This window comes from Misgurnus anguillicaudatus, chromosome 23, assembly GCF_027580225.2.
Source record: "Misgurnus anguillicaudatus chromosome 23, ASM2758022v2, whole genome shotgun sequence".
In the NCBI taxonomy this organism is placed as follows: Eukaryota; Metazoa; Chordata; class Actinopteri; order Cypriniformes; family Cobitidae; genus Misgurnus; species Misgurnus anguillicaudatus.
The window spans coordinates 32,713,056-32,740,098 of record NC_073359.2 but is presented as its reverse complement, the minus strand read 5'-3'; the positions used below and the strand labels follow the sequence as shown (position 1 = coordinate 32,740,098).

At 36.2% G+C, this 27,043-nt stretch overlaps 4 protein-coding genes across 4 annotated transcripts; 3 read left to right on the top strand and 1 right to left on the bottom strand.

Moving 5' to 3' along the window:
• Positions 1 to 245: 245 nt before the first annotated feature.
• On the top strand, positions 246 to 11,325 carry LOC141359321 (uncharacterized). The gene is made up of 8 exons (XM_073861590.1): positions 246 to 377; positions 3,239 to 3,556; positions 5,501 to 5,830; positions 5,912 to 6,229; positions 7,273 to 7,410; positions 8,106 to 8,390; positions 8,677 to 8,994; positions 9,753 to 11,325. The coding sequence occupies exons 1-8, from the start codon at positions 332 to 334 to the stop codon at positions 9,803 to 9,805; spliced, it is 1,806 nt and encodes a 601-aa protein (XP_073717691.1). The 5' UTR covers positions 246 to 331; the 3' UTR covers positions 9,806 to 11,325.
• A 3,039-nt stretch (positions 11,326 to 14,364) lies between these two features.
• LOC129452901 (uncharacterized) lies at positions 14,365 to 16,366 on the bottom strand. The gene is made up of 4 exons (XM_055216986.2): positions 16,007 to 16,366; positions 15,577 to 15,906; positions 14,726 to 15,004; positions 14,365 to 14,647 (listed from the first exon to the last, which is right to left on the bottom strand). Exons 1-4 carry the CDS (start codon positions 16,107 to 16,109, stop codon positions 14,529 to 14,531), a joined length of 831 nt encoding a protein of 276 aa, XP_055072961.2. The 5' UTR covers positions 16,110 to 16,366; the 3' UTR covers positions 14,365 to 14,528.
• Positions 16,367 to 16,991: 625 nt separating this feature from the next.
• On the top strand, positions 16,992 to 18,816 carry LOC129452896 (SLAM family member 5-like). Its single transcript, XM_073861741.1, has 4 exons — positions 16,992 to 17,402; positions 17,512 to 17,841; positions 17,976 to 18,263; positions 18,337 to 18,816. Exons 1-4 carry the CDS (start codon positions 17,363 to 17,365, stop codon positions 18,540 to 18,542), a joined length of 864 nt encoding a protein of 287 aa, XP_073717842.1. The 5' UTR covers positions 16,992 to 17,362; the 3' UTR covers positions 18,543 to 18,816.
• Positions 18,817 to 19,834: 1,018 nt separating this feature from the next.
• Positions 19,835 to 26,414, top strand: LOC141359382 (uncharacterized). Its single transcript, XM_073861740.1, has 4 exons — positions 19,835 to 20,217; positions 22,197 to 22,508; positions 24,813 to 25,151; positions 26,071 to 26,414. The coding sequence occupies exons 1-4, from the start codon at positions 20,172 to 20,174 to the stop codon at positions 26,397 to 26,399; spliced, it is 1,026 nt and encodes a 341-aa protein (XP_073717841.1). The 5' UTR covers positions 19,835 to 20,171; the 3' UTR covers positions 26,400 to 26,414.
• Positions 26,415 to 27,043: the final 629 nt, after the last annotated feature.

The following is a 27,043-nucleotide window of genomic DNA, read 5'->3' as shown; positions in this document are numbered from 1 at the left end:
AATATTTTTATTAATTTTTTTAGGCCTTCTCTGAAGGCGTAGAAGGCCCTGAAGGTTCCCCATACGTATCTTTAACCACGGGAATGGGAATTTTAGCATATGAACCCTGCCACAACGCAATTTTTACACCCGGAAAACGTTTGTTTCTGGAGGTTGGGATAGAGGAGCAATTGCGCGGGGTTTGCTGTGAAAACCTGGCAACCCACGCCGGTGTGATTTCGTCAGACTCCAAAACAAACACTACATGCGTCAATCCCACCCGTCAAGAAGTGCAGAAGTCCCATTTACGTTCAGCGCTCAAAAACACTACGTGGATCTTAGACACAGGAGTATGAAGATCAAATTTTTATTCCTAACCTTTTCACTATTCACAAACGGTAAGTTAACTTCTAAAACATTTGGATCCAGTAGGCTAGTTTCACTTTCGCCTTTAACAAACCGGAAATTTGTTTATCTCAGATTTGTTTTGGAATGGTCTATTTAAAGACAGATGTTGTGCAGATTGGCAGACGTTGTTGTAAGGGTTGTTTGTTGTACGATTGTATAATGTGAAAATTTAAAGTATAGATCAATGGACACTCAAAAGGCTTAAATTACCCACAACAACTCACCGCGAGATTGCGGAGATTAGTTGCGCAACATCGAATTTACAAATATAACAAAAATTATTGATGCGTCACTGAATCAATAAATTAAACAACAGGGTAAACATAACAGGACAAGTAATGAATGAAGAAATGCTTGAATGCAAATATGAGTTGTAGTAGGTCATTTAAATATGCACAGTAAGAGCAGGGCTGCGTTCCACTCCAGTTTTAAACACGCACTCGCGAACTTCCCTAAACACTTCCCCTCGAGGGAATCCCTGTCGCCATTTTAAAGTGCGTTCCATTTCGTCAAGTGGACGAGATATGAGCTGTGCCCCAATTCAAGGGATGCGACCTTATAAGCATGCAGCCTTAAAGGTGAGCACTCGGTCTTTCAAGGTGCCGCCTCAGAAGTTCGCGAAGAGAACTAAAATGAGATCTAACCTTCAGAGGACCCATAATTGGCGTCACCTGATGCACGCGCCCACCGCACCTGTCAGCAGGACACAGCAGAGACGTGTCTTATTAAAATAAATATGAAATCACAAAAATATAAATTTATTTTAGAAAATATGGCACGTTGATGTAGATTAAACTATTCAACAGTATATTAAATTAATCAACCTTAGAAATATACACAACATAAAAAGAATAATATTTACACAAAACATAACCTATAATACTGAAACAGTGACAAGAAAAATGTTTTCTGATAAATACACACTTTTATTTAATAAAGGTTTTAATTGTTTATTTTAGAATATCCAGCCATTATATGTAGCCGTTGCAGGGGCGCAATGAATCTTGGGATAGCCTCAACTGTTAAGGATCCATTTGTTTTATCCTTAACAGCGCAGAGAAATGAGGACGCATTTTGAGGCTTCATTCTAAGCATCCTTTGAATTGGGACGTGATTACTAGCCTCATGTCGCGCTGCTTAACGCAATCAGTCTTAAAATACGTCCTTAGAGGGTCGCAGCCTTTGAATTGGGACACAGCCATGGACAGACCCTAGCTCCCTTGATTTTGACAGAGGGAGCGAGTCTACTTCATATGCACACTTCAGGCAGCTCCATATACCACAATGCAACACGATTGTGTGACGTCACTTCAGCAGCTCGCGCTTTGCACAGTTCAAATGATGGAGGGGGCGGTCTTCACTTTTCATGTGAACAAAGACTTAGGGCGATCCATTTGAAAAACATAGATATAATACAAATATTTGAAAAATATACGTTTAAGTAGAAAGTAAACCCCCTGCTTGATAGTGACCCTAGCAACTTGTCAACCCACCTGTGGTCTGTGGAAGTTCATAGATATGTACACTAGATTTCGCCTTGGCTTCGGTAGTTCATTGGAACGAATGCGTCAAATAGAGCCGCCATCTTAAAACAGGGGATGTCACGGTTAAATCCGTGTCATGTTTTGTTTCTGTTCTGATCGTTGTCACCTGGACATTCATTGATTAATCACCTGATTGTTTCCACCTGTTTGTCATTAGTCTGTGTATTTATACCTGTGTTTGTGCAATACTGACTGCCGGTTCATTGTCCTTGCTACCTCGTCTGTTCCCTGTATTGGATGTTCCTGTGTTCACTGTATGCACCGTGTTACCCCTCGTGTTTTATCATTAAATGTTATTTATTTTCGAACTTTGCGTTTGCGTCCTGTCTCTCCTACCGTGTCATGACAGAATGAACCGGCCATTCAAGGACGCAGCAAGTTCACGGAGGGCGGCTCCCCCAGGAGTTTCGTCGAGGGGGAGTAGTGACATCGGGGTTCATTCCCCATCAGCCCTGATGTCTCTTGGGGACCACCGTGAGCGATCGCTCGCTCCTGCGGGCCTGCGGGAGGAGGATCTGCCCAGGCGGTCCCCCAACGGTTGAGTCGTCGACGACGGTCCCTCGGAGGACCACCGTCCCGCTTGTAGGGGGATCCGGAACGGACCACGCCCGATCATTTCCCCGGGGTGGCTACCGAGTGAGGGTCTCCATTTCCACGAGGGGACGGGAGATGATTTCCGGGGGGCACCTCATCGTCGACGATTCCCAGAAGGGGGGTAATTCGTCTCCCTCGGTTCTCGGAGCGATCGCTCCGGTTCTCCTGGCGCTGTCAGGCCCACCGTCCTGTTGGTTTCGTCCCGGCGGCTGCCGGCTTCGCCAGGGTCCCCAAGCCCTCCACCCCTCCCTTGGACTCTCGCTACCAGACTTTGTTTTTGTTTTGTGTTTATGTGAGTGTCTGGTAGCCACTCGTAGAAGGAGGGGTTATGTCACGGTTAAATCCGTGTCATGTTTTGTTTCTGTTCTGATCGTTGTCACCTGGACATTCATTGATTAATCACCTGATTGTTTCCACCTGTTTGTCATTAGTCTGTGTATTTATACCTGTGTTTGTGCAATACTGACTGCCGGTTCATTGTCCTTGCTACCTCGTCTGTTCCCTGTATTGGATGTTCCTGTGTTCACTGTATGCACCGTGTTATCCCTCGTGTTTTATCATTAAATGTTATTTATTTTCGAACTTTGCGTTTGCGTCCTGTCTCTCCTACCGTGTCATGACAGGGGAGCCCTGCATCAACGTCATTGTAGGCAATGGTGTAACAAGATTACATAAATTCAATCCTCCTTTCACTGTCTCTATATGTGTTTCAGGTGTGTTTGGTGATGAAGGGAAGTCAGTGTCAGTGATGGAGGGAGATTCTCTTACTCTACACACTGATATTACTGAACTAAAAAGTGATGCTGTGGTAGTGTGGAGATTTAAAAATAATCGCATTGCTACAATCAATAAAGAGGCTAAATCGATTCGTATGGAGTCAGATCGTAATAGGGACTTCAGAGACCATCTGCAAATAAACAATCAGACTGGAGATCTCACTGTCAGAAACATCAGAGCTGAAAATTCTGGAGTGTATGAAGTGGGTATCACCGGCATGAAGACTTCCATTACAAAGCTATTCAATGTTAGCTGTAAGTATCTTAATCATTACATTTGAACAAAAATGACCTTATTACATAATTTTTCTTTCTCTGTTTGATTAGTTTATATTATATTTATTTTTATTTGTATATGGTTCAGTAGTTAAGTAATTATACTTATATTTTTATAACTATACTATAGTTATAACCAGTAGCGGAGTGGCCATCGGGAGAGTCGGGATATTTCCCGGTGGGCCGGTAGTGTTTAGAGGCTGTGAGGGCCGGTCTGATAATAGTTATACATTGCAAGTTATATAGCAACCCTGTCTGGCGGCCTGATGTGCGGCCGCTTCCCTCTTGTCAAACTGTGCAGCCTCTTTGCTCAACACAGTAGGCTATATAAAGTGCTCAACCTGTTTCGGCAGGTCCAACCATGTTTTTAAAAAATATAGGGGGATTATTGAACGGCCCCTCTCCAAATTGCATAGCCTGTCGGCCTTTGATGTGAAAAGCCGCGTCGCCGAATGCTTGTTTATTTCAGTACATATTCGGTCAGATTGATCCATCAAGCGGAGACTATTTGATATAAAGTGTGGATTAAGGATGTTTAAAATCTCTAGCCTGGTGGTCAGTACTTGAATGGATAAAATCATCACATTTGCAAAGGTTTATCTCCATATGGCTGTATATAATAAATAAAATTTAGAAGGGTAACTTTGCAGTATCACATTTTATATTTCCTACTATTAGATTTCTATTAGATTTCCATATTAATAGACGAGAGTATTCAACTGAAATATATAAATATCCTCACAACATTATTATTTCTCAAAACTTATTTTCAAATGAACTGTATTCTTACAGTTATTCAAAGATGCACACATTATTCCGGATATGATTTGAATATTAGACGAGATAATATAACGGCAATGAACGTCTCATATGCCAATAAATATCCACATATAAATTAACATTACAGCATAATGAAATTAATAAAAAGACAAGGTAGCAGGATTGGCATGTAAATTGTATTATTATTAGCGAGAAAAAAAGCAATATTACTGAAATAAACTCTGAGGTAATGCGCCAAACACGTTAAAATAAATATGCAATAACCGTGGAAAAAAACATTATTATCTCTCAAAACTTTATATGACAAAAATTATATTTAAATGAAATATTCTTACATTTATTCAAAGATGCACAAATTATTCCATATTACTCCCGTTTATGAGCACATTCATCTCTGGTCTCGCTCTGTTATGTAATAGCTGATTGAGGTGCGCATCTCCACAGGTATAATTTTTTATACTCATTTAGGAAAATTAGCCATGATTTAATGATTTTATTATTATTATGATTTTTTTTTTTTTTTGGGCAAATTGATTACGATTTGTATTACCCTAGTTTTACTACAAATAGGCTACGAGACATTTTTTTTTTACCTCGGAGGGCTGGTGGTATACGAAATTTCCTGGTAGAGATTTTTTGGTCCCACTCCGCCCCTGGTTATAACTAACTTATATAGTTAGTATAGTTATATTTAATAATAATATTGTATAATATAATATATTATATAGTTATAATATTTTAGAACAGTCTTACAACTTTGGGTATTTGTTAACCTTGTTTATGATTGTATAAACCTGCCATTTTGAGGTTTTCTTTCCTTTAAAGGCGACATTTCACAAGACTTTTTTAAGATGTAAAAGAAATCTTTGGTGTTCCCAGAGTGCATATGTGAATACCAAAATACCATATGGATCATTTATTATAACATGTTAAAATTGTCACTTTGTAGATGTGAGCAGAAATGTGCCGATTAATGGTGTGTCCTTTTAAATGCAAATGAGTTGATTATGCAAATACTGATCACCATAATGGCTGTTTGTTAAAATCAAAACTCAATTTGTGCTGTCAATTATTCAAATCTCATCATTTGATTATGAGACTTTAACTTGGATTTCAAATGAGTTTGTATTGTATTGTCTTCAGGTGTGAGTGATTCTTCATCAGATGGAGTAAAGTCAGTGTCGGTGATGAACAGAGATTCAGTCATTCTACACACCGGTTTTACTGAAATAAAGCCAGATGATCAGATAGAGTGGAGATTTGGACCTCAACGTTCCCTTATAGCTTCATTTAATAAAACATCAAATATGTATAATGCTGTTTGGGGAATTGAAGACAGACGTCATTTGAACAACTGGAATGGAGATCTGACCATCAGACACATCAGAAATGACACAACTGGACTTTATGAAGTACAGATCAGAGGTGGCAGGAGCTACACTATAAAAAAGAGTTTCAATGTGACTATCAGTGGTGAGTAGATTTATGTGTGTGTGTGTGTGTGATCTCTATCTGTGTATTTATAATAACTGTCCGTGTTTGTTGTTGAGACAGATGGACTAAAAAGGGTCTCTGTGAATGAGAGACAATCTGTCACTCTGTGGTCTGGTGTTAAAGAAATACAGAGAGCTGATGTGATCCTGTGGTGGTTTGAACACGGAGATTATCCCATAGCTGAAATCAATAGAAAAGCTGGAAACTTCTCTACGTATGATGGTGATGATGGGAGATTCAAAGACATATTGCAGATCGATCATCAGTCTGGAAATCTCACCATTAAGAACATCAAACTTGAACATTCAGGACTTTATCATGTTGATAGCAGCAGCAGCACACACACTTTATTCACAAGATTCAGTGTTACTGTCTGCGGTGAGTAGATCATGCATTTCAATATTAACAACTACTTTATTATACTGTAGGGGGGTCACAATTAATCGATTGGGCGGTGCATTGCAATTCTGGTGTGGACGATTCTGCATCGATGCAGTAATACTCATAATCAATTATAAACTGCTGACGCCATTTGTCAGGTACGCACTTGTCGCGGTAAAGAAAATGGCGGAGGGTAGCGACAACAAGTCCTTTTATTGTCACAAAAATATATTTATTCATGTTACTGACACGACTTTCCACAGTTTTTCGTGCCTCTGGAGCACGAATGTCGTTTTCGTGCTTCCAGCACAAATTTCTATAAATGGTTTTTCGTGTCTGGCATTTTATATTTTTTTCTCATCGTTTTTCCCTATTTTTAAATCATTGTCGCTTGGGTTTAGGGTTAGATTCGGGTTTGCATTAGGATGTAACTTTATGCATTGGGTTCTACATGTTTTTTTTTATATGCTTTTAAAACTATTCTTGGAGTTGGGGTTAGAATTGGGGTTTGGGTTAGGAAGTTGCAGAAAGTGATTCTAACCCAAACCTCAAACAACACAATACAAAGAGGAAATTACTTCTGTAGCTTTAAAAAAAGTATAATTATATTTAATTTACAATAAAGACAGTGGTATCTGACTTCTTGCATTCATTGATATAAATGTGCAGTAATTCTAAAAACAGGATGCAACGCATCATGATATTGAATCTATTGTTAGCATAGTGAAGATTCACAGCTCTACTTTATTATTTTTATTATTATAAGTTAACAATACATAGGTGTTCCTGTATCTCAGTTGTAAAGCATTGCATTAACAGCACTGAAGGTTGGGGGATCGAACCCTAGGGAACACACATAATGATTAAATGTATGTCTATGGATAAAAGCATCTACCAAATGCATATATGTAAAACTAAAATTTAGAATATATAAATAAATTAAATGATATGAAAACATTTAGATACACATATTTGTCTTTAACTGTTATAGTTTAATACAACATGTATTTTTACACTTTTTCCTGTCTTTTTCATTACAGAAGAGTCTCTATATTCTGGTTTTATATCAAGAATATTTGTTCCCTCGTTTCTGGTTGCTGTTGCTTTTTGTGTTGTTGCTGCTGTTGTTGCGGTTATTTACTTTCGTCACATGTCCCCTAAAGCACGAGGCCTATTGGGTAAGAATACAGCAGGGGGAATATAATGATCTTTCGATACAGTAGAGATGTAGGGCCTACTAGCACTATGCAGTAAAGTTAGAAAAAGTAGATTTTCATAATATCAAAACTTTCATTTTTTTCTGAACTCAATGCCAAATACATGTCTGACTGTTGAAACGAACCAAAAGAAAACCAAGAAAATCACATTCATGACGATTTATGGTGATTTTATTTCCGTTACACCATTGCCTACAATGACGCTAATGCGTGGGTTCCCCTGTTTCAAGATGGCGGCTGTAGTTGACGTATTCGGTCCAATGAACTGCCGTAGCCAAGGCGACATCTAGTGTACATATCTATGAGTAATAATAAGGTCAGTCGCAAAAATAACTAGACCACACCCTTTCAGCGCTAATTATACACTGTGCGTCTTTAGTAAATCCCCACAGTTTGTTATTTAACGTCAAAATGATGGTTTGCTGTGATCAAGCTGTTATTAAATCTGGCCCTTAAAATGTTCATATTCAGGTTTAAACGGCATTATAATGACAATCTATAATAACTTGAAACTTAGGCTGATCTTTTGCGGTTTGTATGTGTGTGGGGTTTGAGTTTCAGAAGACATCAATTACTTTGCTTTTTTCTCTTGTCTAACTCCTGTTCTCTTTTTATTTCGTCTTAATGTGTCTCTGTTTTTGATGAACTGATGACAGTGATGGAGGGAGATTCAGTCACACTACACACTGATGTGTGTAGTATGGAGAAACAAGATATTGATGAGATGGAGTGGACATTTCAAAAGACTGTAATAGCTAAAATCAAGAGATCCAACAAAACAATATATGATGTTCTTGATGGAAGATTCAGAGACAGACTGACACTGAGCGAGTCTGAATCTGTCATCAATGACACCAGAACTACAGACGCCGGAGTTTATAAACTAAAAATCGTCAACAGAAGTGAAACCTCATACAAGAGATTCAGGCTGACTGTCACAGGTGAGTAGCCCGACCTTTTTCATACATTTACACATTGCCCTGATGCTTATTTTCAAAGCCACTTACAGTAAATTCACTTTAAAAATGTTTATCTTTATGCATGCTCCCTGAGAATTAAACCCATGACCTTGGGTTGCTAGCGCAATGCTCTAGCAGTTTACATACAGTGACACAATCAGTGTAATAATGGTCTTACTATATACACTTTGAAGATGTTATAAGTATCGAGTTACAATAGGGATTCTCACATGAATTGTACTAATTCCTGTGCTTCTGTGTGGTGCAGGTACACATAAACGAATGACAGTGAATGAGGGAGAGTCTTATACTTTACACACTGATGTCACTGATATACAGACATGTGAGGTGATCGAGTGGAAATTTGGAGATGAAGAAACTCTCATAGCTGAAATCATTCCTGCCAAGAATATCTTCAGTAAATATGATGGTGATTATGGTCTATTTAGAGATAGACTGAACCTGAATCCTCAGACTGGAGATCTCATCATCAATGAAAGCAGACAGGAACACTCTGGAGAGTATATGCTGAAGATAATCAGAGATGGAAAAACCTCATACAGGAGATGTAATGTGTGTGTCACAAGTGAGTAACTTCATAATCATAATTAAACATTTCTGAATATTCCAAAGAAATTATTAAGAGATATTGAATGACATTAAATGAAAAACAAAACTTTTATAATGTTTTTAATGATCAGACTTTATCAGATTTGGAACATAATTATCATCTGAGCTAGAGGATTTAAAGATGCTCCAAATCAACATAGATATTGTTTGAGAATATTCTTTATTCGTCAACATGATCTCACAAAGTTCCGTGGGATAGTCACGGAATTTTGTGCTCATTTTTCCGTGGCATTCTCACGGATCTCCGCATTTTTCCTTGGCCCTGCTATGGACTGTCTTTTTCCGTGGCATTCTCACGGATTGGTTACTCAACTGCTTTTTCCTATTTTCAAACCATTTTCGCTTCGGTTTAGGGTTAGATTTGGTGTTTGCGTTAGTATGTCACTTTAAATATTGGTTTATACAATTTTTTCTGATTTATTCTTTTATATTTTCTAAACTTTAAACAATTATTGCCTGGCGTTGGGGTTAGAGTTGGGTTTGGGTAGGGATGTCATTTCATGTAAATCTAACCCTAAACCGAAGCGAAAATGGTAAGAAAATAGGACAAAACAGTTGAGTAACCAATCCGTGAGAATGCCACAGAAAAATGAGCACAAAATTCCGTGACTATGCCACGGAGATTCGTGAGATCAGGTTGTTATTTGTACACTCGATCTTAGTCACAGATTTTCCTTTTTGATCCTTTTTTTCTGTCATCTCTGTTTCTTACAAAACCCAGTGAAGCTATGATGCCTTTGATCAATAGACAGCGTCGTGTAACCTGAAATCATGTCTGTATCAGTGAGTTTTAGCAGCTTGATATCCACTTGTATGTGCGGTTAAATGTGTCATAAATATAGAAACAAATTAAACAAATAGTGTTTCTTTAGCTATACCCACACTTGCAGTCTTTGCAGTTGACCACTTGACTACTTACATGATGTATTTCCTGTATTTGGGCCAAGTATTTAGTGGCATGAAGATCCTAAGCGTAATTATTCAGCAGATGGAACACACTTAGCAAGTGTAAAAATATCAAGGTAGTGGCAGCAGTTTGCACCAAAACATATTTGTTTTTTATTTAGGCTTAAAATATATATTTTTATATATAAGTTTTTCTTTAAATAAAATGAACACACACTATGAAATGAACTTAATAATTATTATCTTCACTGTTTGATGTAGAAGCAGAATTCTTTGCAACTGTGTAAACTTTTTATTTTGTTCATATAGTTGATTGTTTATTCAGTAGTCCCTGAACATTTGCAGATGAAGAGTTAGTTGAACTGTATAAAACAGGAATGGGACATTCCTACTGTGAAATACGAAGGTGCTGATGTTTTAGACATAGATATGTATATAAAGGCTAGATGGCTCGTCCGCGCTGCTGGCCAATGGAGTGCAGCGTCCGCATTTTGGCGGCCATCTTGCGACGGGGTGCTCGCTCACTTGTAGCATTGAGTTTTGATGATGCAGGTACTTTTGGATGGCCATGGCTTGCTTAATTTTTTACCGATTTTCAAACGGTTTGGTTTGTTATAAACGTCAAAGATGTACCTATGACACTGCATACCTATACTAAACATAAAAAATAAATTCATGAAACATGTTAAAGCATCCAGAATTATAGCCACGTTAATAACGTTTGTAAAAACCCAAACCGTTTGAGAATCGGTGGAAGGTTGAGCAAGTTGTGGTCATTTGGAAGTACCTGCACCATTGGGCTCGGCGCTACGAGTGAGCGAGCGCCCTGTCGTGGGATGGCCGCCAGGTGATGCCGTTAGGGACTCCGCCTTGAGCCATCTAGCCTTTATACATATCTATGGTTTTAGAGATGTATGAGTGACAAAGGTCATATACTAATATAGAGCATTAGTATATATAATAAAAAAATGGTTACAGTTACAGTGTAATACTACAATCTGTGAATTTTTTTTGTGTAGTCTCACTCTTTTACATATGCACTGAGTAGGAGTAAAAGTGATATTGTCATCTATTATATAAATGTGTTGATCATTGAATAAAGGGGAAAGGTACCAGTTCATGATGTTTGTTGAATTGACATTGGTGCTGCAGTTAATTTAAAGGTTTTGGGTATCTTTTCTTTTTATAATTATATCAATGTTCATGTTATCAGAACATCTTGGGTAAATTCTATGTTTCATAATTCATATTGTATCTAATTTCCCTACAAAAAAGTAATATAAATTTTGAGTCATATGAGCATTATAAAGTTTATTGTTTTGTCATTGGTTTAAAATATTCAAGATGTTGACGTCTGTAATAAATAAACATTTTGAAAATTGACATTAAATTTTGAGTCTGGTGACTTTTGGGAGACTTTTGTGCAGTGTTTCAGTAATTCACCTGATAATATATATTGTATAGTTTATATAAAATATACATCCAAAGCTCACTGTTAAATCACTTTGAATGAGAGCATCTGCCTATTGTGCCTAATGCATAAATGCATGCTTTACATTGTAAGTGCTACACGTACTAAGAAAGTGACATGCACTTTTTTTGCAGTGAAGGGGTGGATTTAATGTCCCTTCCCCTGATTTTAATTATTTTGTACGGTGTGCATGAGGGTTTCCCTGAGAGAGAAAAATATCCCAGAGGTAAGGAATTTCTTTAACCCTCAAGAGATCCTACAGTCATTTTGTGCCATTCTGATTTCATTTTAAACCATCTTGACTGTGTTGATTGAATATTGGCCAAAATTTCAGATGTTAATCATTTTTGATAAATTTTAGAATTTTGGTTTCAGTTTTTTTTTAATTAGCTTAAAATGGCTAAGCTACGCAAAAACCGACACATGTGGTCAAAATGCCCCATGCATTGAAAACCATTATAACTAAAATTTTTGACCCCCTATTTATCTTAACATAAACTAATACATACCTTTATGTCAATATATCATTAAATATTGACGTATGATATTTTTAGAGCAGTTTTTGTGAAGGTGTCATTTTTGGCCTTAGAAAGACATAGGCTACTTACGTTTTTTTGTAAGGATCTCTTAAAGCAACACTAAAGAGTTTTTGCTCTTTGCTCCCCCTACAGTTTGGAAGCGGAATTGTCCATTACCACTGTCGTAAATAATTTAGCCTACTGCAGCATAGCTGGCTCTGATTGGATTGTGGGTCTGCCATAAACCAAGTTTTTGTAGTTTTCACTCGAACTACAGGACCGCGACCCGACGGTTGGAAACTTCTTTAGTGCGGTTTTGGTCGATAGAGGGCTGCAAAGCGAATGTGAAAGTGCCATTCACCCTGTTTCGAGTGGATGAACGACTGAAACTATTTTAGAAACATTATTTTAAGGTAAAAAAAACTCTTTGGTGTTGCTTTAAAGGTTAAGAGCGTTGCATCAAACGTCTTAACTGTGTCACCCTTAAAGGAACAGTATGTAGGATTGTGGCCAAAACTGGTATTGCAAACAACAAAACTTGTGGCTAAAACTGGTACTGCAGTCAAACAACTGGTGGCCAATATACAAAATGACAACATTAACATCAGTTGAGGGCTGCAACTCCACTTTTTAAATGACAATATCCTGGCCAGACCACTGTTGTCAGTGATATAAGTATTTGAAATAAAAATGATTTCTTAATGTCTAGTGACATATCAGGGCCATTTTATGATTCATTGATATACATTTCTTATATACTGTTCCTTTAAGTGTTTATACTAAGTATTTTATGGTAGTTTCTTGCAAAACACGGCAATAGAGAAGCGCTTGCTATAGTTACAAAACCTCACAGCAACAAATCAAGGCACGCAGCTCAACAGACAGCGGATCTGTAATGATTCGTCGCAAATAGCAGACTGTAAAGTACCACATAAAGTCTCAAAGTATAATTAAAACTTGAAGCACTTTGGATTGACTGCTGATCAAACCAATATTCTCCTAAAAAATGCGCGCTTTTCTCTAAAGGATTATTTCGATCGTTAGAAATGCGCATTGGTACTTCCTCTTCTGAAATAACCATAAAATCAGTCATCGCTATACAACCGGACCTGAGGGGCGCAAATTCAAAATATGTGTTTGGAGTGTTATGTGTGTTACTCGTCATTCCAAAATATCTTTTTGTTGGGTCATGTGAACGATGTGCATGATGCGTCTTATCTAAATACGTGTCCGCTGGAAAGGTTTATGATAACAGAGACGTTCACAAGACACTAGATTAAACTAAACTCTGGTTACGCGAGTATCTGGCGAACACGAGTGTCTCTTTTATCAAAAATTCTTAAGATGCATGTGCAGCAGGCACTTATTTTGACAGTTCACATGACGCACCAAACACATATTTTAAAAACTGACGAACCACACACATAACAGGCTAAATTGTGACGAGCTTCGCATTGTGCGGACATCAAAAAGAAGACACTTGCCGCCACTGTTTAGGATACAGATTTGCTCCTGTGATTAACTGATCTTAACCGATTAAAATGATCAATTACATGCACAGAGGAAGAATTTAGTTATATATACTAACATTATTCTAATAACTCTTAAATTGTTTATTCTTAGTTGTGTATTTTTGCTCTTGTGTGTAAACTCTGAACACTGCAATGCTCTTCTGCTGCTTTATATATCACTGAGTTTTATCAACTCATTCTCTGTTTTCTTCGTTTATGTGATAAAGTTTCCTGACACGTGTCAGGTAAACATCTTTCAAAATTAAATATTCTTTCAGATCTTGAACCAACATTTTCAGGACTCACTGCAGGGGCCTCATTTATAAAGCATGGTATGCACCGATTTGATCGTAAAGTGTGCGTACGCAAAAATAAGTATAGTATATTTCATAAATATACAGATGTACGCATATAGACGCACACGTGTGTAAGATCAAAGCATGAGCATTAAAGTGATAATCATGCAGCGCAGATGTTCATGCATGTTTTTAAATTGATACAAAGCTCACAGTGGTATCCCTTTGATTGGTTGTGAGGTGTTTTGTAATTAATGGAAAATATTGGCTGGACAGGAAATGAAAAGTCACGTACTGTTCACACCACTTCCATAAACACACAATGCACCCACAATCACACATCTCATGTCCACCAGCACAACGAAACCACACGACTTTCCACGCCTACAGAATAAAGCCACACCGGGTTTCACTTGAAATGAAGCTAAAGGTGTCATATACATTCAGTGACAAAAAATAAACATACTTTGTGTATAAATATTTTTATTAATCACTGACTTTTCTATCTCGTTTTGGTATGATTTTTATTATGACTTACTTTGATTAGAAACACATTACAATAGTGTTATAATATAACATTGCCCTGTAAAACCCTTGCAATTGACCTGTATACTTCTGAAAAAATATACAGACCCAACATGATATTGAAATTAAAAACAGAAAAAAGTGGTGCAGAATACCATTAATAAATGATCAAATTGATATACCATAAAATTAATATATTTTAAATACATATATGCGAAAGAAATGTCATTATTTTTTTAAATACTTTTCTCTTTATATAGTTTTCATTTAACCTGCTGATGTGTCTTTCTGTGTTCCTTGCAAAAGCAGAAGATAAGAACCGCAGCTATCATCAGAAATCCAACAGAAGATGAGATCACAACTTTATGAATGAAGGTGAGAGCTGTAATGAATAATAAGAGACATTAATGTAACTGAATCTGATCTAAGATCAGCTCAGTGAACATCACATGTGACTCACCTGAACACGTCTGACAGAGATCCGTGTTGAGATGTTGAGTTTGATTACTGATGGGATTGTTCACCACACAGCTGTAAGAATCATCCAGACACTCCAGATGAAGAGAGATGTTGTTGAGATCAGACACACTGATGCTGGACAATAAACTGTTTCCTTTGTACCAGGACAGACTCACATCTCTCACATTCAACACTGAACACAACAAGGAACAGTTTGAGATTGATGATGATGAAGAACTTTGTGAAGGATCTCTCCTGATGACAGGAACTGGCAGATTAGCTGAAAAACATTTGTGAAATGAAAACATATTATACCAATATTATACCTATTATAAGTTAAACTATTTCAACTTGTTTTTATAAGTTATGTCAAAATTTTTTACAATAAGTAGGACTTTCCCCCATCTAGTGGTGAAATTGTATTTTGCATTCAAACGAATAGTGCTCTCTAGCGCCTCGCTTTTCCAAATGCGTATTGCAACTACGGTAGCCATTATGAATCACTGATCTCCGTGTAAAACATTTGTGTTTTATAGCAAACTTATACATTATTTTACGTATTAAACCAGCAGGCATATGACCGACCTTCAACATTGAAATATGGTTGAAATAATTTAGGTCCTTGTTTCAACATTGATACAACAGTTAATGCTAAATGGTTGCAAAGGGTTAATAAAATGCTTAACAATCAATGAAATTTGGTTAAAATAATGTTATTGTTTGTTCAACGTTGATTCAATTTCCAAAATCAAAAGGTAATTCAACGTTGATTCAACCTTGTCACTATTGAATCAACATTGCTGGGAAAAATAATTCTAACAGTAAATAGGTAAACAGTAAATCTTTACTCACCATAAACAGTAACACTGAATCTGTATGAGGTCCTCTGTTTGCCGCTGATGGTCATTTCATATACTCCAGTGTGATTGGTTGTGATGTCTGTGATGGTGAGATCTCCAGTCTGATCATTCACCTGCAGTCTGTCTCTGAATCTCCCATCAAGAACATCATCATATATTGAAATCTTATTGGCTTCTCTATTGATTCGTGCTATGAGAGACTCCGGTGATCCAAACCTCCACAGGATCATATAAGCGCTCTGTATTTCAGTAATATCAATGTGTAGAGTAACAGGACCTCCCTCCATCACTGACACTGACTTCACTTCATCACCAAACACACCTGAACAACACAAACAGAGACACAAAGCTTTCACATAAATTTAGCAGTTTTAAAAATGTATATATAAAAAGCTATTTTGGAAATGAGATCGTAAACTTACCCACCAGACAGCAGCAGCAGCACAAAGAGAGATAAACAAACTTGAAAAACATTTTTTTAAGTTTTAAAAGATGATTGTATAGTGCTGTGTTGTGAAAAGTCATCGATGGTGAGTCAACACAGGTTGAGATTAACCAAGACTATACAATAATAAGCTGCATGTTTTTTTTTTTACTGTGAATAGGAAAAAGTGCAACGCTTAAGGCTGCTTTAGTGAAAGGAAGTCCTGCCTTCCAGTGAAAAGGGGGAGTGTCCAGAGTGTAAAATACTTACAAGTACCAGTAAAAAGTACTTTACCTCTTAGTACTTTTTATGCATGCACAAGTTGATTTTTAGCACAGAAACTAAATATGTGATATTTTTAAAAATATCTTAATGTTATTTTCAGCATTTACTAATACATGTATAAAATCTAAAGTTTTAACATAAGTTAATACACAACTAAATAAACACCTGTATAACATTAACTAACATTAACAAAGATTAATAAATGCTGATAAACTACACTGTAAAAGTAAAAAGTTGGATCAACTTAAAAAAAAAAACTTCAATTGGTAACCTTAAAACTTAAGTTTATTCAACTTAAAATTTCACTTTAGATGAAAAATGTTCAAAAGTTATTTTTTAAGTTGATCCAACTTTTCACGGTGTAAAGTACTTAGTTGTGTTTCCATTACCCTTTGACATTGTGAATCAAAATTACAGCCGATGGAAACACGGCTAATGGAAATAGTCGTGTTTCCATGGGCCGTATTTTCAATTTGCGATTCTTTTCAATCTGCGCAATTCAAAGGGCAATGGAAACGCAGCTAGTTAGTTCGTGTTATAATGCATTTAACAAATACAACCTAATTGTAAAGTGTTACCGGTTTAGTTATTGGTAGATATGTTGTTTAATTATGACCTTAGCCAATAATTTAGGAGAAATTGATTTTCCTCTATTTAAGTTGATAGGACTTTGGTTTTGTACAGTATGTGCATGATACTTATAGTTTTACAGCATTGGATTTTCATTATGCTATTTTGTAAAACTTTTAACATTACAGCCTAACTAAATTCAGCTTATACAGAATCATGCAACATAAATTTTTGATTTTCAAACTCAAGATTTTATAAATGAATGATATCATAGCATATGAAATATGCTAAATATCAACTTTGCTTACTCCGCAAGATGATGGTTTATGAGAAATGGGGCATTGCGTGAAAGGATGATGGTGGTGGTCACACTCAGTGGTTAAATCTAACGGAAGTCAGCAACAATAGCAGTTTTAACTACAGTGATCTTTGTACAACCTTTCTTCAGACACACTTTTGCAGACCCTTGAAGTGTGAAAGTGTTAAAGTACAGTTTCTCATGTTTGTTTTTCTCTGTTTGTGCTTCTGCTGGTTGGTGGGTAAGTTATACATGTTTTATGATTTATAGTAGCAACTACATATTGGCTATGGAATTACTACTTTAATGTTTTCTAATCATTTACTTTAAATCTGTGTTTGTGTGTGCAGGTGTGTTTGGTGATGAAGTGAAGTCAGTGTCAGTGATGGAGGGAGATTCTGTTACTCTACAAACTGATCTTATTGACCTAAAGAGCGTTCATCTGATACTGTGGAGGTTTGGACCTCAAGAGTCTCTTATAGCTCGAGTCAATAGAGAAGCTAATACAGTCTCAATATATGATGATGTTCTTGATGGGAGATTCAGAGACAGACTGCAGGTGAATAATCAGACTGGAGATCTCATCATCACAAACATCACAACTCAACACACTGGACTTTATCAAATAAACATCAGCGGCAAACAGAAGAGCTCACACAGATTTGATGTTACTGTCTATGGTGAGTAGAGATTTACTGGTTGACCTCTGTATTATGTAACTGAGATCATATCAAGTAGTTATATGACTGAAGACATTAAAACATTATAATACAACAGACTTCTTGATTTCTGTTTGTTCTTAAATGTTTTTCAGCTCGTCTGCATGTTCCTGTCATCTCTAGTTACTGTCTTCAAAACTCTTCATCAGTCTCAAACTGTTTGTTGTTGTGTTCAGTGATGAATGCGAGAGATGTGAGTCTGTCCTGGTACAAAGGAAACAGTTTATTGTCACTCATCAGTGTGTCTGATCTCAACATCAGACTCTCTCTACCTCTGGAGGTTGAATATCAGGATAACAACACATACAGCTGTGTGGTGAACAATCCCATTGGGAATCAGACTCAACATCTCAACATCACTCAACTCTGTCAGACGTGTTCAGGTGAGTCTGCAGGTGATGTTTGTGTTTATTAAATCAGTTGATCTCTGTCTCATTTAGTTTTTACTTTCTTCAGATTGTGTCAGCTGTTGTGATACTACCGAAGTTGTGATCCGATTGGTCATTTCTGCTCTGGTGGCCGCGGCTACGGTTGCTGTTCTGGCTTATGATGTCAGATCGAGCAAAGATGAACCGAAGAAAAGATCTAAGACAGCTAGACACAAGGTGTGTTCGACAAAGTACAGTGAAAGAAAAACAAGACCAGCCAAGCTGCCTAGGTGAGGCCCCGGCAGTTCACTCAGAATCGGCTTTGAAAATCTCAGTGATGACACACTTTATTCTTACTAAATGGATTTACTGATGACAACAATTACCTGTTTAATCCTGACACTTTAATGAATGGTCACAAATTCATGTTTTTTAAACAATAAAACTCCTGATATAAAGTAAATGTATTAGATGTGAGATACTGTAAGTTTTAAAATCTTGTTGTCTTAATGCAATTTTTTTCTATCACTGTAAAAAATACACTGTAAAAAAATTCTGTGGAAATTGCAGTATTACTGGGTATTACTGGCAACTAGCTGCCAGTAACTTACTGTAGATTTTACATGTATGTTATTTACTGGCAACAGTTTGTTTGAGGTTGAATGAACATGAAGCATTTTCGGTCTTTGTCTTCTGCAGTGGGTTGCTGGCAACCAGCTGCATAATTACAGCAATTTTTTACAGTGTAGCTGTAATTGTGCAGCTGGTTGCCAGTGACTTGCTGTAGAAGATAAAGACTGAAAATGTTTCATGTTCATTTAACTTTAAACAAACTGTTGCCAGTAAATAACATACATGTAAAATCTACAGTGAGTTGCTGGCAGCTGGTTGCCAGTGATACCCAGTAATACTGTCATTTCTACAGCATTACTTATTCATCCTAATTTATACTAAAATGTAAAAAAAACTTGATTTCATGGGGACTTTTATAAGGAAGGCACTGGTGGGAAAGAACTTTTAGGGATAGACACGATCATACATCATATGCATATATGTATATAAATGTATATACAGGGATAATAAAGACCACATTGCAATTACTCTTCCTATTGAGTCTTCTTTACAAGTTGTTTAGTGTTGCATCTTTTGCAATCTGTTCCATTTTTAAAATATATTTTAAATCTTTAAAATATTTATCTTTTTGATTTTATCGTTGATTTTTAACTATATTTGACTTTATTCCTGTACATATTTTTACAATTTTATAATATTGTACATTTAATAAAATTACATAAAATATGGGGTTATGTCCTTTTATTCGGCCCTTTGCCCTTTATTCTCATTGTAAACCTGTAAAAATGTATTGTACTCTGTGCTTGTAACACTTTTTTTTCCGGAGAACGTACCTTTTTCTCAGTTAAATGCTTTAAGATGTTGTTACTAAAAACGTACATCGCAGTTTAATATCAAAGTACCGCGAGATCTATCCCAGAACAGTGATTTCGAATCGCTCTCGCGGTACTTAGATGTCATAGGCCGTTCGGTCTGCGCAGCGCTGCATGAGTTAACCATGAGGAAGTAAAATGTGCTGTTTGTCCACAGGTGTCTTCCCATAGGTGTATTTTACGGATAGTCTCGATAGACTAAACTCGCCAGTAACATTACTTTTTATATCCAGAGAGACACTTCATCGTCGGAGGAATCATTAAGATAATTCAACGTAAATCTTTATCGGTATATCATGCGGTGTATGTTTAGGTTTATTAGAGGATTTTATTATTTTCGTTCATATGTTGGTCGGACGGTGAGGGCTGTGGCCGCGGCTGCCGCAGATGTTATTGACAAATAGTCAAAGATCATGCACTGAAATACTTAAATATCATTACTGATCGTCTTTATTAACTAAACAACACCTACGTCAACATGAAAAAGACCACTTTACTCTTCTGCATTTCTTTATTTATCAACGGTAAGTTCGATGTATCAACGTTTACTTTCGGTTTCACTTTAATACTAATATGCTTCGTAGTGTAAATGTGTATGAAATTCGATATTTAAATCACCATAATAGTGTCAGATGCGTTGTTTTGCTCAAATGTTGTAACCTTGTTGGTGGTATCGGTTTTGTTTGTTTTTGAATAAATGATTACGTGATGGGCGGATATTTCACAGCAGATGACGTAAAGTCATACTTAATATATTTAATGTAGACAGCAGCATTTTCTATATTTGCTAGTAAAGACTTGATGATCTCAATGTAATCTTTGTATTGACCGTGTTTTAGTAGTAAGTTTCCCAGCTAACAGAAAAAAGTTCTAAGAACGTTCCCTGAAAGTTTTTAACGTTCCCAAAAACGTTCTGCCAACGTTAAAAGTGTCCAGTTTTCTTGACGTTCTAAGAACGTTTTTGTGTTGTCTCAACGTTAGAGGAATGTTACATTTGACCATTTTTAAACGTTATGACAATGTCATGTTTTAATGTTCACAGTCACACAATGTTTAAAACAACAGCTGTTTATTATATTGACTTCTTTGATTGTTATGTAAATGATAGAGAAACATTGCATTTTATTATATTTATTTTTTATATTTATATTATTTTATTATATTTATTATATATTATATATCTATTATATATTATATATCTATTATATGTAAGTTTAGATGTTGATGTTTTGTTTCATTTTAAGTCACCATTATTGTGATTAGTGTTCGTTTTAGTTGGGCTCTTGAGCCTTGTCCTTTGCTTGCTAGTTGTTTCCCTGGTTGTGTTAACTTTTTGTTAATACACCACATTTGTTATGAACATGTTAAGTTAGTAGTGTAATTCTGTGGTGTGGTGGTTGGTACATAATGGTAAAAAATCATTCCTAATTAATTTACTAATCAAATCAGTTTATTTTCTGTCAATAATGTAAATGAGATCCAGCACTTTCACAGCAGTTTGTCATTAAAGAGTTTTAGAAACTTTGGACAAAAAATATCCGCTGTTTAATTGGGACATACAAACATAAAGAATCAGACTATGAATCTCAATCATGGTGACAATTAAATGAAAAACTTCATGCTGCAATGCATGCTGGGTATTAACAAATTACAAATCTCATTCAGGACTCCCAGCATGCACTGCAGCATGGATAAATAAGGATTTTTTTTTCCAATTTTCTTTGTCACCATGGTTGAGATTCATAGTCTGATTCTTGATGTTTGTGCGTCCCATTTATTATGCAGATTTTTTTTGTCCAAAGTTTCTAAAACTCCTTAATGACAAACTGCTGTGAAAGTGCTGGATCTCATTTACATCATTGACCGAAAATACACTTTTGATTAGTAAATTAATTAGGAATGATTTTTTACCATTATGTACCAACCACCACACCACAGAATTACACTTCTAACTTAACATGTTCATAACAAATGTGGTGTATTAACAAAAAGTTAACACAACCAGGGAAACAACTAGCAAGCAAAGGACAAGGCTCAAGAGCCCAACTAAAACGAACACTAATCACAATAATGGTGACTTAAAATGAAATAAAACATCAACATCTAAACTTACACATAATAGATATATAATATATAATAAATATATAATATATAATAAATATAATAAAATAATATAAATATAAAAAATAAATATAGTAAAATGAAATGTTTCTCTATCATTTACATAACAATCAAAGAAGTCAATATAATAAACAGTTGTTGTTTTAAACATTGTGTGAACATTAAAACATGACATTGTCATAACGTTTAAAAATGGTCAAATGTAACATTACTCTAACGTTGAGACAACACAAAAACGTTCTTAGAACGTCAAGAAAACTGGACACTTTTAACGTTGGCAGAACGTTTTTGGGAACGTTAAAAACTTTCAGGGAACGTTCTTAGAACTTTTTTCTGTTAGCTGGGTTATTACTTAGTTGTATTCTCACTGTCTTATTTGCAGGTGTTGTGACAGATAAAATGGAGTCAGTGTCAGTGATGGAGGGAGATACTGTCACACTACACACTGATCTTACTGAACTACAGAGACAAGATGTGATTGAGTGGAGGATCGGAGTAAAACAAGAACTCGTAGCTAAAATTAACCGAGAAGCCAACACAAGCGAAATAGATGATGAGAGATTCAGAGGCAGATTAAAGCTGAATGATCAGAATGGAGATCTCACCATCACAAACATCACAACTCAACTAACTGGACTTTATTTTCTAGAGATCACTAGACAAAAGTCTATAACAAAAACATTCAATGTTAGTGGTGAGTATCTCAATGTTTACAAAAAATAAATACTTTTTACTCTGACTAGGTACTTGAGTACAAATTGTCAGCAATTTAACACTATATTTTACACTTCGTACTAACAACATTGAATTAAATGAATTATTTTTAGCAAATTTTCATCAACTGTATTAGTAGCTGAAGTACTTCCATTTGCTTTCAACTGCCTGCCTCACTTTTTTCACCTGTATTCTTTCTTTCCCAACTTTCCAACTTTCTCATCAGCTTGGTTGCAGCGGGTCATTCAGGTATTTGTAACTGCTTTTATAACTGCTGTGTATGCAGACATGCTATTCATTTGACATACTGCTTTTGCACACTATATAGTAAGGAAGCATGCATATATTCACTGAAAAAAATCTCCGGTTGCACATGATTAAATTATCTATGTAATTTAATTATGTATACCAGTTAACCATAATTGAATCAAGTTTTCTTAAAGGGATACTCCATCGTTTAGTCATATTAAACTATGTTATTACCTTAAAGGACAAGTTGGGTATTTTACACTTAAAGCCCTGTTTTCAGATTGTTTATGATGAAATAGAACGGTTTTGACTGAAATTTGGACACACGATGCTGGCCCGAAAATGTTCGGTTTCTGCTGTATCAGCCCCCACCTCCACAACGGCTGCATAGGTGCACCGGAACAATCCCTCCCAAAATGCACCAAACCCTCGCCCACAAAGACGTGAAACTCAGCGAGTGGTCAGGGGCGCTCACTGATACGCTCACACAAAATCGCCGCAAAAGATGCCTTCCAACAGGTGTTATACCATTCGTTGTAAACTTGTGGACCTATTTTTCCAAACGCCTCACACCCGTACATTCTTCTGTTGAGAGCTTAAATAATAGACACTCTAGCCTAGTTGGTGGCGATAATCCACCTTTGCCAATTGCAAGAATACAAATAAAGTTCCCGGTGTGGAGTAATATCTCACAGCACATCTAATACAAGTCAATGGAGTTGGACAAAAACTATGATAAAACCTGTTGGAATGCGTCTTTTGCAGCAATTTCCGTGTGAGCACACCAGTGAACACCCCTGACCACTCGGTGAGCCCCACGTCTTTGTAAATGAAAGTTTAATGCATTTTAGGAATGATTGTTCCAGTGCACCTATATAGCCATTGTAGAGGTGGGAGGTGATAGAACAAACACCCGAAAATACTTGGGCCAGCATCATATGTCCAAATTTCAGTCAAAACCGTTCTATTTTATCATAAACAATCTGAAAACAGGGCTTTAAGTGTAACATACCCAACTTGTCCTTTAACTATAAGAAGAGTTGATACATACCTCTATCATCTTAGTGCACGCACTTAATCGCTGTGGCGCGTGGCGACACTGATAGCACTTAGCTTAGCCCAGTTCATTCAATGGTATCAAACAGAGTTGAAGTTAGAAAAGACCAAACACATCAACGTTTTCCCTATTTAAAACGAGTAGTTATACGACCAAGTATGGTGGCACAAAATAAAACCTGGAATAGCACTTTGGGAGTACTTCGACTCTGCACAGTAAAAAGTCACGCCTGAAAAATCCACTCCTCTTCTCCCTCTCATAATGTAAGGGAGAGTTTTACTGCGCCGAGTTGAACTACTCCCAAAAGTGCTATTCCGCCATACATTATAGTTATCCTTTTTAACACACTTCGAAAAGCCCACGTTTTATTTTGTTCCACCATACTTGGTCATATAACTACTCGTTTTAAATAGGGAAAACGTTGATGTGTTTGGTCATTTCTCTGTTTGGTACCATTGAATGCACTGGGCTAAGCTAAGTGCTATCAAAGTGTCGCCGCACGCCTCAGTGCACGCACTAAGATGATAGAGGTATGTATCGACTCCTCTTAGTTAAGGTTATAACACAGTTTAATATGACAAAACGATGGAGTATAACTTTAAAATAAAATGAATTTTAATTAATGATGATTTCATTTTAAGAAAACTTAATTCAATCATGTGCACTCGATTTCCAGAAGTTTTTTTTCACTGTGCACACTGCACAGTATATTTATATGTTCATTACACTTAAAATAAACATTTATCACAGATGTTTCGATCAATCACAGGTGATACAGATCCTTCCTTGTTTACACCTGTGTTCAGTGCTGTCTGCTTATAACTGGATCACCTGAGATTGATTTTAGTGCTGGACTTAACATCTCCATCTCTTTCTGTCTTTCACCCCTGCAGGATCTTTCATCAGTTTTTAATATAATGTGGATGTGGACATAATGTGGCCTTAGAAAATGAGTATCTTGTCTTGTTTCTTTCTCAGGTGTGTTTGGCGTTACAGATGAAATGAAGTCAGTTTCGGTAAAGGAGGGAGATTCTCTCACACTACACATTGATCTTAGTGACAGACAGAAATATGATGTGATAGTGTGGCGGTTTCAACATGGAAACTTCCCTTTAGCTGAACTCAACAGAAAGACTCCTATCTTCCGTACATATGATAATGTTCATGATGGGATATTCAGAGACAAACTAAAGATGGATTTTCAGACTGGATCTCTTACCATCACAAACATCAGAACTGATCATGCCGGACTTTATGAAGTAGATTTCAGCAGCGGTACACACACCATACATCAGTCAATCACTGTGACTGTCAATGGTGAGTAGACTAAGGGCTTTGATATAATAAAAATCACCTTGAACAATTTAACCCTGTCATAAAACCACAGATGAAAGATATATTTAGCAACTAGTTATGTAATAATGAAAATTTCAGCCAATTTATGACACATATAGGGCCAGATTTACTAGCGCAAACCATAATTTTGGCATTAAATAATGACTGTCGTGATTTGCTAAAGACACGCATTGTTTCATTAGAGCTTTAAAGGTGTGATCTAGTTATTTTTGCAACTGATCATACGCCTTTTTAGGAGTTTCCATTTCAGACGCAAAATTTATGGGAGGAGAATATTAAATGATTCACGCAATGTGATTTACTTATGTTTGCGTGTGTGATATTACTGGTTTTTGTGCCATTATTTAACGTCGAAATTTTTTTCTCTTGAAATGGCTGCAATTGTTGCTGATAGGAGGAGGCATCAAAGATAAGAGAGCGTGTGGTACAAGGCAGAGGATTTTTTTCCCACACGTAACAGTTTTTTGGAATGCTAGGAACATAATATTAAAAAATATTGTTTGCCAAGCAATGTTATTTTTATTTATTTCTATAGCAGGTGTTTCAAAACTTTTTGTAAACCTTAATTTTTTGTTGTTCAGTGTACTATGTCTTCGTTAGATGGGATTAGCTGGGCCGTGGTGCTGAATTCAAGCGCATCAGGTGTTAGTAGATCACCAGCACCTCATCAGCTCCGCTTATTTGCAACCTTAAACTAATTTGTGCTGCTCATAGTAGATTGCGTTAGTCATTATGGAAATCAGCTGTGAGTTATTTAATTTGTGCCTTTTTAGTAAATGGCTTCAAATACAACTCAACAAATTATAACTACAGTGTATTATAAAGTGTTTAATCTCTGTTTACTGATTAAGCTTCTCTTGTGTGTTTGATGTTAATGCAGATGAAGTGAAGTCGGTGTCAGTGATAGTGGGAAGTGCTGTTACTCTTCCCACGGATCTTACCAAAATACAGAAAGGTGATCACATAGATTGGAGATTTGGACCTCAAGAGACTCTCATTGCTAGAATCAATAAAGACACCAATGAGACATCAATAAATGATGATGTTCTTGGTGGGAGATTCAGAGACAGACTGATGCTAAATGATCAGACTGGAGATCTCACCATCACAAACATAAGAACTGAAGATTTTGGACTTTATGAACTGAAGATGAGCAGCAGAAGACGATCCATTCAGAGGAAATATAATGTTAATGTCAGTGGTGAGTAACTAATGTATTTAAATAATATAATGAACTCATTTAGGTAGGAGTAGGGGTGAGCAGGCAACAAACTAACGCAGGGTTAATTATAACACGGATACTTTACATATTTCTACAGTGCCAAGCAATCTGTGCTTTTGGTCTTTTTCTCTTACTGTCAGATGATCTCCTGTGAATTTGTAAAATGTTTTGATGTGTAAGATATTAAACAAAGAGTGTTTTCATCTCATGTTCATTTTAACCACTGTCTTGTTACCTAAAACATAAAACCATTTTGAAAACATATCAGCAAGTCCTAGTAACTGATAGCTGGGATGGAAAACATTTTTACACAGCGGGGTTAGTTGTCACACAGTGTTTCAATTAAGCCTCAGTTATACAATGATAATGAAATGAAAACAATGTTAATACTACTGATCAAAATGATAAATGTTAATATAATATCAGAGGGAAATAACTCAAAAGTATGATATTAATTGATGCATAATAAATGGATGGTTAGATGAAGGATGATGGATGTATGAATGTGTGGATATCTATCTATATATAAACAATTATCCACCTTTAGTATATAGACAGAATTTGATTGAATTATTTTTGTTTAAACTAAATGTCTAGCAGGTGTTACAACAAACCCTCTGTTTGTTACAAT